This window comes from Chamaea fasciata, unplaced genomic scaffold (genome assembly GCF_029207755.1).
Source record: "Chamaea fasciata isolate MVZ Bird 193981 ecotype frontalis unplaced genomic scaffold, bChaFas1.0.hap1 SCAF_17, whole genome shotgun sequence".
Lineage (NCBI taxonomy): Eukaryota > Metazoa > Chordata > Aves > Passeriformes > Sylviidae > Chamaea > Chamaea fasciata.
In genome coordinates, this window is record NW_027094102.1 from 13,662,814 (window position 1) to 13,677,662 (window position 14,849).

General features: G+C 53.6%; 1 protein-coding gene across 1 annotated transcript; it reads left to right on the forward strand.

Annotated features, from left to right (window-relative positions):
• The first annotated feature begins 12,161 nt into the window (after positions 1-12,161).
• LOC136298502 (coiled-coil alpha-helical rod protein 1-like) lies at positions 12,162-14,644 on the forward strand. The gene is made up of 4 exons (XM_066199242.1): positions 12,162-12,166; positions 12,613-12,754; positions 13,334-13,555; positions 14,422-14,644. The coding sequence occupies exons 1-4, from the start codon at positions 12,162-12,164 to the stop codon at positions 14,584-14,586; spliced, it is 534 nt and encodes a 177-aa protein (XP_066055339.1). The 3' UTR covers positions 14,587-14,644.
• The last annotated feature ends 205 nt before the right edge of the window (positions 14,645-14,849 follow it).

Consider the following 14,849-nt stretch of genomic DNA (forward strand, 5'->3'; position numbering starts at 1 on the left):
GTACAAGAGTCCTCCAGTAGCTCTGGAAGGGAAGTAGAGGGTGCTAAAAATGGGCAGGAGACAATGTTTCCTCCTTAATTGCCTTTATTACAAAGGGGCTGGGTCAGAGGCATGCCCTACGCCGGCCGCTGGGGAGTCTCGCTTCCACCGCTGAGGAGGTGGTGCCGAGTCGGTGCTGCGGAGACCGCTGCAGATCCGGGAGTTCGCTCAGCACACGGGAGCCCTCAGGAACTCCTTGGGGCTCCTCGAGTCTAGGGGTGTCTTTCCCTCGGAGTGTCTTTGAGGTCACGGCCAGACACCAGGATCAGTCAGCCAACACTTCAAGGTGTCCACAGTCCACTGCTGTCCTCCGGGGGGTTGAATTCTTTGTACATTCGACTGGGCCGGGGACTGTTGGGGTCAGTTCTGTCCCAGTTTGCAGTGGGGCTCCATAATTTCCATAGGGGTGGCAACAGCAGCTTGATAGGCAGGCTGGGGCTGACAGGATGGAGGAAGATGGCTAGCAGGAAATAGAAGGATGGCTGGCGGGAAGCCAGCAGGGCAGCAGCAGCAGTCCAACTTGGGAGAATTGCTACGCCATTCTAAGGGGTTTCAAAAGGGGTACAAAACTTGCAACTCAAGGAAGAAAAAACTCGGGCTGGGATACATATAACGTGTAACAATTCATGGGCACAACTGGGAGAAATATAGCATGTAACCACTAATGGGGTATAGTTAGTAACTTTTCAACTTGAACGTTCAGCATGGGGTCGGTAGCCTAGGACGATGAGACAGGTAAGTGGGGTTTCCAAGGGAGGAGGGAGGGGACAGGATCTGGGGTACGGAACGGGGATTTTACAGCTTTTATAAACGACGTTTTAACCTCTAATGTTATGGAACCTCATAACCTACAACTAGTAACTTCCTTTACTCGGCGTTGTCTAATCTTAGTTTATCACAGAGGGAAGCAGAGGGAAGCAGCAGTCCTCGTGTTGAGGCACAGCCTGTGGAGAAAGGGGTCAGTGGCCCAGGTTTGTGCTTTGGAAATCAGAGCTGGGTTCCTAAATGCTGTCGGAACTCTCTCTAATAGACCTGTGGTGGCTGAGGGATGTACGTGGGAAGGGTTTGCCAGCCATGAAGTGGACCTGTTGATCCTCTGAGCTCTGTTGAGGGGCAGTCTGGGAGCCTGTTCCTTTCCCCTTCCCCAAGGGCAGAGTGTTGGTGAGGGCTGGACTTGGAGGCTGTGTCTGCCCCGACAGCCGGTTCCGTGGGGCTGCGGATGCTCCTGCCAGCGTGGGCTTGTCTGAGCCGGGCCTTTGCCTCTTCCAGGTGTCCCTGCTGCAGTCACAGCTGGCCCGGGACCGACAGCATGGGAAGAACTACATTGAGAGCTGTGCAAGGGCCAGTCAGGAGCTGTCAGACCTTCACCAGGAGCTGTCGTGCTCCTTTGCAGCTCTGCTCAAGGAGTCCCAGGCTGCTCTTGTGAAAGAAGAGACTTGAATCTGCCTTGGTCTCTGAAGCTTTACTTGGCAGTGACATCCTTGGGCCGTCAGTCTCGGGAGAGTCAGGCCCTGGAGAAGGCAGGTGCAGCTCTTCTCTTCCACGGAGGATTTGTGCCCTGCTCAGAAGCCAGTTCCTGTCAACTGGGACACACAAATCCTCCTAGGACGCAGGCAAACACTACCAAAGATGAGGGCAAAAACCACTTGCCGACGCTTTTCCAAACAGATCAATATGGTTCTTGAAGGTCTGGGCCTAGTGAGGAATCTTTGATGTAAGCAGCAAGACTTTTCTTCTGCCTAGAACACCTAATGATATATTGCCAAAGAGATAGCAGAGGAAAAAAATGCACTTGTGGCTGTCTCAGGATTCTTAATCCATTTTATGAGCCTTAAACACTGCAGCTCTCGGCTTTTCTCTGTAGGAATCTGAAAAGCCCCTCAAACACCATTTTTCTCGTCATGTGGCCGTTCTAAATGCAAACCTTTACTTTCCATGAGTATTTGTAAGCACCAAGAACCTTTTTAGCCTTTTTCTTACATCTCCCCTTTGTCAGGGAAGACAGAATTTCTGTGACTCAGGAACTAAGCATATCCCTAAAGAGCATGCAGGTCGTGAGAATGCTGAGCCTTAAAACTGATGTTGTCTGGACCAGCAACTTTGAACTCATGCTATGAGCCAGGTCCCTGCCCAGCAGGGCTCTGGGGACACGGGGAAAGTAGGCCAGGTGCCAGGGCCAACAGGGAGCTGGGATGGGGGAGAGCCAGGAAGGGCTTCTCCAACAGCCCCTGGAATGCTGGGCTTCTTACCCCAGCAACCGTCAACAGGCCATGGAATGTTGGAGGTTAGACCCTGGCAACTGTCAACAGGCCATGGAATGTTGGGGGGTGGACCCTGGCAACAATCAACAGCTCCTGGCTATTGGGGTTTAGACCCTGGAGCTGTCAACAGCTGGCGAACCTTGGTGCTTGGACTTTGCAAAGGCTGACAGCACTTTGTGTGCTGTTGACCCTGCAAAGGCCAAGGACCTTTGGAGATTGGTGTCTAGACCCCGCAAAGGCCAAGGCCTTTGGACACTGGCGTTTAGACCCTGCAAAGGCCAAGGGCCTTTGGACACTGTGGTTTAGACCCCGCAAAGGCCAAAGGCCTTTGGACACTGTGGTTTAGACCCCGCAAAGGCCAAGGACCTTTGGACACTTACTTTTGGTCACTGCTCGTGCCAACAGGCAGATGGAGACCCGGCGGGTGAGTGAGAAAGCTGCTGCTCTCCTTGTGCCAAGCCCAGCAGGGGCCTGGGTGGGCCTGGGCTATGTCGTGTGGAACGGTTCCCTTTGGGAAGAGCAAGGGATTCACAGTTGGCTGTTTCAGAGCTGGCAGTAGCTTTGGTGCTTTCCATGGGGACAGGCGTGGGAGGGAATGGGGGGCTCCTGGCCATCCCAGAGCACAGCCACATCGCCTCCTCCATCCTTGTCCCCCTGGAGGCCGTGGGCACAAACAAGGGAGCAGCTTTTCCTTGCCTTCCCCTCAGCCCAATTTACAGCACAGCCTCAGCGCTTCCCAGAGGCAAGAATGGGTTTCTCCCAGACATGTCCGAGATGATCTCCAGTGGCCTGGAGGAGGCCACAGGGATAACAGGAAGATGCTCCAGGGGCTGGAGCACCTGTGCCAAGGGGAAAGGATGCAAAGTTGGAGATGTCCAGCCTAGAGAAGGTTCCAGGATGACCTTACAGCCTCTTGCAATGCATGAAGGGGCTTCAGGATAGCTGGAGAGGGACTTAAGCCAGGAGCCTGCAGGGACAGGACAAGAGACAGTGGCTTACCACTGAGACAGAGCAGGGGTGGATGGGATATTGGGAGGGAAATCTGCCCTGTGAGGGTGCTGAGGCCCTGGCACAGGTTGCCCAGAGAAGCTGTGACTGCCCCTGGATCCCTGAGAGTGTTCAAGGCCGGGTTGGATGGGGCTCCGGGCAGTTCCCCTCCTGCTGCTCTTAGAAGTGATGAGACACCTTTCCAGCATGTTCATTTGTGCTGCTGTCAAACTACTGGGCTGAAAATATTCCCCGGGGGGGGGGGGGGGGTGGGGGGTGGGGAGGGGAAGAAGAGCTCTGCTGGAATTGCTGTGCTCTGGGACAGGCTGGGAAGCACTTAGAGGCCACTGCCTCAGGGGCAGCCATGCAGTCTGAGCGTGCTCTTCCCTGTGCTCTTCCAGGGAGCTCGAGGGCTTTCTCACCAGGGACGTTCCTCCCGAGCCCCTGAGGTGAGTAAACTGTGCTGAGCTGGCCGGGATTTTGAAACCGCTTCTCCATTAACGGACACTGCTTCTTGTGGGAGCAGAAGAGGCATCTCAGTGGTACTTTGGAATAGGAACAGAATACCTGACTAACAGCTGGACGTGGGCTTGCAGGGGCTGTTAGACAACAGTGACAGCATGGCCAATTCCATCATCTCAACTGGGAGCACCCTCTCAACTCTGACATCCACTGATGCGCAGTATCCCTTTAAATTGGTTCGGAAAGCCACAGAGAATTGTGAGCGCTTGCAGAGACGTTTTGAGCTAATGGCAGAGAAATGCCGGACGCTCAGAAGCCGCCATGAGAACATAGACTGTCTGGTAGAAGAAATAAGAAGGTGAGCATTTCCCCCTCCTCCTCCTGTCTGGGTTTTTCATGCTCTACTGTGACTCCCAAGGCCGTGTGGGAGGTGCACAGCCATGTTGGCACAGAAGACTCCTTCTGGTTGTGCTGCTTCCCTGAATTCTGTTCTTTGTGTGCCCCTGCCCAGCCACTGCTTCTCGCTGCAAGAAGGCAAAATCCTGCCTTCCTTTCCCTTTGCCTCTGGAGGATTTCCTGGGAGGGAAAGAGCAAGGTCTTCCTTAGCCCACTGCCCCCTGCTCCATGCTGGAGTGCTGAAAATGGGATTGGGAACTCTTCGGGCCTCTTGGTTCTTCTGACTGTGCCTTGCCTCTGCAGTGACTGTGAAAACTTTGAGAAGTCCAAGGAAATGCTGTATCAATGCACTAGGATCCCGGAGCCAGGAGCCTTTTTTCTGCGTCAGAAGAACACCAAGCAGCAGAAGGAAGCGTCAGCCCAGGCAGAAAAGGCAGAGCAGCAGGACAGGATGGAGGTTGGTTTTGGAAATGAGACTGGTTTTCCGTTGAAAACTTGTCTTGGCCCTTCTTGTACAGTGGAGGACTTGGCTGCACTCGAGGGACAAGACCCATCATTGCAGAGCCAGTGGGAAGTCAAGAGGCAGACATTGGAGTAATTGCAGCTTCAGAGGAATCTGCTGGGGCAAAAGAAGGATGATGTTACCGTGGCTCTGGACACCTTATTCCGAGGCAGCACCCGTGGGACTGGGAGTTGTGCCAAGCACTTCAGCCCAGATACTGTTTCTGGCAGTAGAAGACAGGGACACTGCGGTGCACACCTGGCTGAAGGCGGCATACGCATTTATTAGCCAGGGATAGGCATGTTCATGAGCAAAGTGTTGCCTGCTTCTGCAGAATTTGTTGCTTTGGGCAGCCACAGAGCCTCTAAAACAGGGAACAGAGCTGGGGAAGGGTCTGGAGCACAGGTGTGATGAGGAGCAGCTGAGGGAGCTGGAGGGGCTCAGCCTGGAGGAAAGGAGGCTCCGGGGGCACCTTCTTGCTCTTTACAACTCCCTGTGGCAGGAAGGTGCAGCCAGGTGAGGGTCGGGCTCTGCTCCCAGGGAACAAGGGACAGGACAAGAGGAAATGGCCCCAGGCTGTACCAGGGGAGGTTTGCGTTGGGTGTTACAGGAGAGCTGCGAGAGAAGGGCTTGTTTCCGACGGTCTGTCACACAGTCTCAGTTCTGGGGTATGTGGTAGATTTGGCAAATACACAGCAGAGGTTTTGCTCTGCTGAATCTCAGCTGCTGCCCTGGACAGCTGGGCTAGTCTTCTGGGCTGTTGGCCAGGGAACCATCAGCATGCATTCCTGCTGGCCTCCTACTGCTGGCCTTGGTTTTGGAGGTGCTTTTTCAGTTGCCCTTGGTGGGCCACTTCGAGATTGAAACACCTTGTCCATATCCATTGAGAATCTGGTGCTCTCAGGACTGGGAGCAATGGAAAGTTGTCCTTTCCCTTTCCTCACAGCCTCTGCTGTGGCTGACAGTGACAGGCTGTGGCTGTAGCCTCTGACTGCTCTGTTCTGCTTGACTGCAGGTGGGAGAGTTGACATCCCAGCTGGCAGCCTCCCGAGAGTCCCAGGAAAGAATTGTCCAGAGAGCCCAGCAAGTTGTGAGGGAGGCCCAGGAAGAGTCAAGGCAGAAGCTGTTGGAGGATGAGCGAGTCCAGAAGATGCTGGAGGAAGTAGAAGATCAGAAAAATGAGCTGCAAGTGCACCTGCAGAACTTGGAGAGGGAAAGGAGTCATTGGGCAGAAGTGGCATGGCAAAATTCAGAATTGCAGGCTTCTGTGAATGCCCTAGAGAGTGAAAAAGCCAGGTAAGTGAATTGTCCGTGCAGACAGGTGTCATTGTCTTTACCTTCATTGTCTTTCCCTTTAAACCTCCAGTTAGAGTTTTTCTGCAAAGCAAGGCTTTGGGGGTAGCTCCTTCCCTCCAGGGAATGTTGTGTTGTGTACGTTAGGTGGGTGTGTTAACACTGCCCAAGCTGCAGTGCAAGGAGCTGGATACATCCATCAGCTGCACCTTGGCTCCTGTAACTTGAAGCCCTTGGGATCTGGATCAGCCTGGCGTCTGATGCCTTTGCTGGGCAGAACCATCTTAAGGCCCTGATTGCAGACCTAGGCCAGACTGCCCTCAGAGGCACCCAAGAAACCAGAATGTCTCCATTGCATTGTTCCTCATAAAATGCCCCCAGTGCCCAGAGGGGTCAAGCAGGGTCCCTGACACCCTCCACAGTCACAGGCGTTAGTGACTGTGCAGAGAATGCAAGAAACAAGACCAGGGTTAGGGGGGCTCCTCCAGCTGATCAAGTCCTGCCAGTCTTCAGTGCCACCGGATTCTTCTTCCAAGAAGACGACGACAAAGCAAAGGCAGGGCACTCTTGCTTGCCTGGAGGTTTCTGCATCTGCCATCAGGTTGTGCTTCAAGCCTCCGTTGCCACTTCTGCCTTTGGCCTTTGTTCCTGCAACTGACAGTAGGATGGGTGCGGGTAAATCTTAGGGAACTTGCCAGAGATCCCCTGGCTGTAGGGTGCTGCTCCTCCTGCCTGGACATACAAGATGGGGGAAGGAAAAGTCTCTTCCATTTTGGCCCAACCTCTCCCCCTTGGAGCATGGTTAGTTAGAAGCAAATTCTTCCTCTCCCCTAATGTCTTCATTGCAAGACTTTGTTAGGTTTGTACTCACATTCTCATCTCAAAAAGAAGTTTGGGCATGTAGGCAGGAACTCCCTGTTCTTTCAGGAACAAAAGCAGAGTGGGCACATGCTGGGCTGGGACTGCAGGGGGAACAAACAGCCAAGTTGTTTAGAGAAACCTCATCAGACAGAGCATTTCTCCCTGAGGTGATGGAAGTACTAAGGATTCATGGAATGTGATATCATGGAGTAAGGAGTTGCATGCTTCCCTTCTAGGCTGATTCTGTCTCTGGAGGAAAAGAACCTGTGCCTCAGATCGCTGGAAGAAAAGAACCTGGCACTGAACACTCAGGTGACTCAGCTTCGTTCTGCTCTTCAGGAGACCCAGCAGCTCTGTTCTGAATATAGAAGAGAAGTGGACGAGCTCAACGCCCAGGTAAGCAGTGCACTGGCATCCTCTTCTCCAGGGACACACACCACCACCTTTGGCTGGGAGGCCCCAAGCTCTTTTCCCTCCCAGCAGCATCCACTGCTGCCGTGCTCTGCTTTGTGCTGCTGCTGAACCCTGAGGCCAAGTCTGCATGTGGTGCCGCGTGCTGCCACTGTTTTCACCCATTCTCTGCCGGCTCCCAGCAGGAAATGTGGGAGGAGAGGCTGCAGCGGACTCCTCTGGAGATTCTCTGTCCCTCTGTTAGCAGTGTTGTCCCAGGCAGAGTTGGTGCCTGTGCCAGGCCCTGAGCAATGTGGGGACACAGACGTGGCTGTGGCAGGCTGGGGAGGGCACTTCCAGCACAGCCAGTTCAGCCGGTGTTCAGAGCTGCAGCCTCAAGGATGGCCCTTGCCTCCCTCTCCCTGTTTTCTCCACATTTGTCTCCATTACAATCCTTGCTTCTGGGCTTTCTATTTCCAGCGTGTTTTTTGCTTGAAGTCATTTCTCCATTCTTGCTCTCCCTACTGCCCACTCTGAGCCTCAGAAGCAGCCCTGTCCCTGAGGCTCTGTGCATCCATCTTCCAAATCCACACCCTGCAGGACGCAGTGAAGGAGAAGGCAGCTCGAGAGAAGCAGCTGCTGGAAACTGAGGTGTCTGAGCTTCGTGTGCGGCTCCAGAGCTCTGAGAAAAAAGCAGAGGCCATGGTCATACAGTGTAAGGCCCTGAAGATGAAGCTGCGGAATACAAAGGCTCAGAGAGACCAACTAAATGCCAAGAATCAGAAGCTGCTGAAACAGCTGGAGGAAAGTGAGCAAGGTACAGCTTTTCCTCTTCCACCCATTGCCCCATCCTGTCTTGCCAGCGAGGATGTCTGATGCCACACAGAATAAAAGTGCCCAGGGATGGCAGAGGGGGAAAACGATCAGCAGGAGATTTATCCATCCTAGTGCCAGTGGAAGCTTTTTCTCAAGAAAGATGCCATGGCTGGCAGTGCCATCTGGCTGTGCTGTGGCTGATCCCGTGCACAGCTGGTGCCTTTCAGGTGCCCTGTCTGTGCTAAGGAGCTGTAGCTGGCTGCCTCAGCTCCGTTCCCCCAAACTCCAGGCCCTGCCAGAGCCTCCAGGCTATTGGCCTGTCTGGAGCACGGCTGCACAGGCATTCCTGCTCCTTTGTCTCTCTTGGATTGCTCACTCTGCACAAGTCCAGGAGCAAAGACACTTCCCTACTCTTCTGAACCTTGCCCCTTCCATTCCTGCTTTTCTCTCTGCCTGGAAGCTTCCTTCATTTCTGTCAGTTTTGGCGCCCTTGTGGGCTTAGGGCCTGGCAAAGACAGGCAGGCAGAGAAGACGGTGCTGTTGGCTCTGCAGGATGCACATCAGTTTGCTTTTGCTTTGCTTTCCCCCTTCTTGTCCTTCCCCTTCCCTCCTGCAGCAATGTGGAGAGCAGAACACCAGAATACCTCTTTTCAAGGTGTCCTGAAGCAAGAGGCTGTGGCTCTTCGTCAGAAGGTGACATCTCTGCAAAGGCAGTTGGAGAGCCTGGAGAAGGAAAGGAAGGATATGCAGGTGAGATTGGCAGATGCTACAAAGGGCCGTTTCCTGGCTATGATTGGACCTTGCATTACTAGTTCTAAGGAGCTCCTTTTTCCAGTTTAACATTTCTAATTTCATTCTTCTGAAAAAGGAGGAAAAGATATTGTAGTCATGCCAAAGCCAGGTGGTGCTGAGGCTGCTGGTTTTCCTCCAGGTGCGAATTCAGTGCCCTAGAAGTTTTAGTTCTCAATGTTCACACTGTCTCTAGTGACATTGCATAGTTTGGGCAATTTTTAGTGTCCAAACCCATGTTGAGATTTCTAAATATCTGGACCTTGGAGGAGTGGTGAGAAGAGCAAGTTTGCTGTTAATAGAAATGTGTTCGGCCTTGGCCATCTGAGAGCAGCCAGTGGGGAGAGAAGAGGGGAAAGCCAAATGCTGATCCAGATAAGGACGTGTGCCTGTGCCCTAGTTCCTTCAGCCCTCGGTCCGGCCCTGGCTAGCTGTGGATCTCAGGGGGGAATCTGGGCTAGGGCGATGATCAAAGACAAAAGGCGCTCTTATTGCTCGTGGGAACAGTCCCACAAGTTTAATGTAGAACTCACACCTTAATGTCTAGGAGAAAAGAGAGGGTGAGATCCCCCGTGTGGGGAGTTTGAAGCCCTAGGGGAGAGGGGGAGGGGAGGGGAGTCTGTTGACCAGTGGGGGCTGACTCAGGGGGAGGGGAGAGATAGAGGGTATCAGGTGAAGAGGGCGCAAAGGTGCACGGGAAAGTGTGACCAGGAACACCCAGTGCAAAACGAACTAACTACTTAGTGCAATACAACGTGCCTGCAAGGGCAGGACTCGTCCTGAGTGGCAGCAGAGAATGACAGACTGGTCTGGCCACGGCTGCTCCAAGAGGGCAGTGGTGCCATGGGGATGGTGCCATGGAAACTCTACACAGGAGAGGTGAGAATCCAGTCCTGTTGGGCCCAGCTCCAGGGAATGAAATGCTGGGGGTGTTTGCTCTTCCCTTCCTCCCTGATGGAGAGCACAGCCTCGTGGCACTGCCTAAATCCTGCTTGGCGTGGACTTGAAATCCTGGCTGCAGTTCTGGCAGCTCCTCCCCAAAGGAACAGGGGAGTGGAGCTGCAAGAGGTCGGGGAAGGGCAGAAAGGAAGCTGGGAGGGGCTGAGTGAGCTGGGAAAGATGCAGCATCAAGGGGGGCCCAGCAAAGGTCTGCGGCATCCCGAGAGGCAGAGAGAGAGGGGCAGCTCATGCCTGCCCCTGCTGCAGGAGTCCATTTGTGGTATGAAAAGCAAACTGAGAGAGGGAATGAGGGACCCTTTTTCTCCCTGTTTTGGCAGCATGAACGGGAATTGTACGAGCAGAAGATGAGAGATCTGGAAAAGAAGAATGAAATGCGTGCACCCCACATGCAAAGTTGGAATGATATAACCCAGCAACCAGAAATGGAGAGGGAAGGCATGCAGGAGGACTTGGAGCATGGGGCTGCTGCCACCTTGAATCTGACAGGAAAAGAACTCAAAGGGAGACAGGACGCTCAAGTCCTGAGTGCTGCACCGCACAAGAGTGAAATTGCCAATAGGACTTGGAAGAAAGATTTGGCAATCCCAAAGGGAAGGGCTCCTGACACTGGCATGGGCCAGTCTCATCTCCAGGTAGGCCCTGGCATTGACCTTTAGTCCACTACAACATCCCTGAATTATTCCAATGAGGTTTCCCATAAAGAGGTGGGACTCTATATCCCCGTCAGTCCAGGCCTGCTTGGGCAAGGCAGCCTGGGCTGCAGCAGGCAGCCTTGTCTGTGTGCCTGGCTCCAGCCAGAGACCATTGACCGCCAGACTGTTTCCTGGCATGCCCGGAATGATTGACACAGCTCTGGAGTTTGCTGTTCCAATCAGCTCCAGGCCAAAAGCTGGGCATGGGGAGCTGCTTCTTCTGTGCCCACACAAGGGGCGGGAACACATGGGAACTTGGATTTGGTGTGGAAAGGAATAGAGCAGGTGAGCAGAGTGAGGGACTAAACCCAGCAGAGCTTTGGACCAGTGCCTGAAAAGCGTCTGCACTGCTGGTGCTCAGAGTAAATTGTTTTGGCAGTAGTAGGAGATGTGGTAATTCTGAGTGACGACACGGAGTCAGGAGTAGGGATGTTTGTTGGGAAGGAGCTGTCTGGTCCCAGGAAAGCCAGCAGGGCCTGACACAGCACTTGCAAGGGAGCAGTGCCAGAGGCTTTTGGAGCTCAGGGTATCAGAGCAGCATAGGGCAGATGCTGTGAAACTTTGAGCCCAGAGCACAGGTGCTCCTTGTCCTCTGGCTGCCTGCGAGCTGGCACTGGCTGGCTCTGCACAGGGCTCCTGAGGAAGGGCTCGACCTGTACCTTGTCCCGCTTCCAGGTTTCCCAGCAGCAAGAGTCGTCAAGGAGGGCTCTGGAGCGGCTGCACCGGGAATCCTCTGGCCAAGGGCACACACTGGCCCAGGTGTGCAGAGAGAAGGAGCTGCTGTGCCAGGAGAAGGCTGCCCTTGAGGGCCAACTGGCAGCCGTGGAGCAGCACAGACATGACCTTTCCAAGCAGCTGGCAGAGACCAGGTAAAGGCAGGGAGCAGATCCTTTCCAGATGTTTTTACACTCTATGGACAGAATATGGAAGAGTCTCAAGAAAAAAAACCAAAACTATGCCACCATGTGAAGATTATTTTTCTGGCACCTAAAGCCAGCAAAGCTCTCGTGAGCCTTGGGCTCCTGTTTGTGCCGCTGAGCACACTCCTGTGGGAAGTCCAAAGCAAGCCACCCACCCTGAATTGAGTAGTAGTTAAACCATGCAGATGTTGAGTGAAACCACACGTGTCTCTTGGGTTTGGTTCCTGGTTCTGGGCATTGAATATCCCTCATTCCTTACAAAGTAGCTTGACATGATCCCGATCTCTGGAACTGAAGATTCATCTTCAGCATTCCAGGCTCTTACCTTTGGACATTGGGAGTAGCACGAAGCCAGAGGCTGCTGCTGAATGTCTTGAGGGCCTTCTGCTTCCAAGCACACTCTTGAGAAGTGTGGGGCAGATCCTAGAACTGCTTAGAGAGCAGCAGGAAAAGCTCTTTGGAATTCTCAACAGCCTCTGAGGATTCTTGCTGATTGTTGATGGGCAGCCACCTGCCAAACCCGCCAAGGCCCCTTTGGATGGTCCCTCGCACTCTGTAAAGGTGGACAAGTCACTTGGGCTACTGCCTGCTTAGCCAGCAACACTAAAACAAAGCTGGCAAGTCTACTCCTTGACCTTGCAAGAGTTTAAACTGCAGTCTCTTCATTCAGGTAGTTGTTGTTCAGAGAAAAATCCGTGTGTTCTGATTTTTTACAAGTGCTGCCATGGCCATGAGATTTTACTGTATCATGCAAAGTAGTTTGCAAGTCTCTTAAAGACAGGGTGTCTGGAAGATGATGTACCTTCATGTCCATTATCAAGAGCATTACAGCGTCAGGAGTCAGCCAGGACAAGAATCTGTTCTGTCCCCCAGCAGAGCAGCTTAGAAGTGCTGAGGAGAGAAGGGCTGTGAGCAGGGGCTGGGCTTTCGCTCGCCAGCCCGGCCTGTTTGGGCGCAGCTACCCAGTGTCATAGGTCAGGAACAGCAACTGAAGGCTTGGCTCTTGAAGTCAAGCTGGGCTGGGCTATCTGTGCTGTGCCAGGCCATAAGGAAGGCCTGGGCACTCCCTCAGAGGGCCCTGCTTTGCCATTGAAATGGCACAAATGTGCCTTCTCTGGACGACTTTCCATGCCTCCCATTTTTCATACTCAGGTGTGGGGATCTTGAGCCATGTTGTCCTGGAATACCTGACTGTGGGAGTCAGGAGCAAGCAACTCATGTCTCTCCATATTTGCAACTTGTAGATCACAGAACCCGTGCCTCAGATCGCTGGAAGAAAAGAACCTGGCACTGAACACTCAGGTGACTGAGCTTCGTTCTGCTCTTCAGGAGACCCTGCAGCTCTGTTCTGAATATAGAAGAGAAGTGGACGAGCTCCACGCCCTGGTAAGCAGTGCACTGGCATCCTCTTCTCCAGGGACACACACCACCACCTTTGGCTGGGAGGCCCCAAGCTCTTTTCCCTCCCGGCAGCATCCACTGCTGCCGTGCTCTGCCTTGTGCTGCTGCTGAACCCTGAGGCCAAGTCTGCATGTGGTGCCGCGTGCTGCCACTGTTTTCACCCATTCTCTGCCGGCTCCCAGCAGGAAATGTGGGAGGAGAGGCTGCAGCGGACTCCTTTGGAGCTTCTCTGTCCCTCTGTTAGCAGTGTTGTCCCAGGCAGAGTTGGTGCCTGTGCCAGGCCCTGAGCAATGTGGGGACACAGACGTGGCTGTGGCAGGCTGGGGAGGGCACTTCCAGCACAGCCAGTTCAGCCGGTGTTCAGAGCTGCAGCCTCAAGGATGGCCCTTGCCTCCCTCTCCCTGTTTTCTCCACATTTGTCTCCATTACAATCCTTGCTTCTGGGCCTTCTGTTTCAGGCGTGTTTTTTGCTTGACGTCATTTCTCCATTCTTGCTCTCCCTACTGCCCACTCTGAGCCTCAGAAGCAGCCCTGTCCCTGAGGCTCTGTGCATCCATCTTCCAGATCCACATACTGCAGGACACAGTGCAGCAGATGGAGGCTACCCAGGCAGCTCGAGAGAAGCAGCTGCTGCAGCAGCTGGAGGAGTCCCGAGCAAGAGAACGGCGCTTGAAGGACTCTGTGCAAGTGCTGCGGGCTGCAGTGTCCCAGCTGCGTGTGAGACTCCAGAAGGTCAAGACAAAGAAGCCTGAATCAACTACTGAGCCCAGGAGAACTGGCGAGCAGGTAAAGTGCGCTGCCTGTGCAGAGCCTTGGGGCTGCTCTGGAACACAACATGTTAGCCCAGGCAGTGCTTTGGAGATCTCTGCTTGTTTCCTTGCCTCTGCCTGTGCCTGCTCTGGGCACACCCTTCTGTTTGTTCTCTCTCTTGTGGCAGCCCATGGCTTTAACAAAGGCACCTTCACTCTGCTGCCTCTCTGGCCCCGTGTCCCCAGACACTCACTGACCTCTCTTGCACAGCCCCCAGAGAGAGCTTTTTGCCCCCAGTGTTGTCTGGTGCAATTCAGAGTCTCAGAGCAGAGATCTCCATGCCCTGATGGCCACAGATCCTTTTGCTCCACGCTTGCTGACAGGTTTCTGTGACCCTTTCTCCCATCCAACATGCTGGTGGAACCTGAAGGGAGAAGAATCAGAACTTTTAGGAGAGTGTTCCCCCCAGACACTTTATGTTGCCTGTCTCCCAGTCTGACCGGCAGACTATATCGGCGTCTCAGGAAGAGTCCTTCAGTAGCTCAGAGGAGCAGTAGCCCTTGTGCTGAGGCACAGCCTGTGGAGAAAGGGGTCAGTGGCCCAAGTCTGTGCTTTGGAAATCAGAGTTGGGTTCCTAAATGCTGTTGGAACTCTCTCTAATAGACCTGTGGTGGCTGAGGGATGTACGTGGGAAGGGTTTGCCAGCCATGAAGTGGACCTGTTGATCCTCTGAGCTCTGTTGAGGGGCAGTCTGGGAGCCTGTTCCTTTCCCCTTCCCCAAGGGCAGAGTGTTGGTGAGGGCTGGACTTGGAGGCTGTGTCTGCCCCGACAGCCGGTTCCGTGGGGCTGCGGATGCTCCTGCCAGCGTGGGCTTGTCTGAGCCGGGCCTTTGCCTCTTCCAGGTGTCCCTGCTGCAGTCACAGCTGGCCCGGGACCAGCAGGACCACCTGGAGAGCTGTGCAGGGAGCAGGCAGGACGCTCCTGTTGAGTCACAAGGTGCAGAAAGGACCTCCTTGCTTCCTCGACTTCTCAGAGAAGAGCCCGGACGCCGCTGGATGCAGCCATAGACTTAGTCAGTAGTTTGTGTTTAAAGGATAGTATAGGTGTAATTGAACCTTTATATAACTGTGTTCCATGGCACGAAGGTTATATTTGAAGGCAAATAAAGAGTTTATTATGGTCATGATTAAATGAAAAGATCTTTCTCAGAATTACTTACTACCCAGTACAGAGAACTATAGCTTCCAGTATAGTGAGTTCTATTTGAAGCAACATTGAAGCAATTCCCTTCAAGCCAGCAAAACCAGTTCTTAAGTAAAGACTGATCACC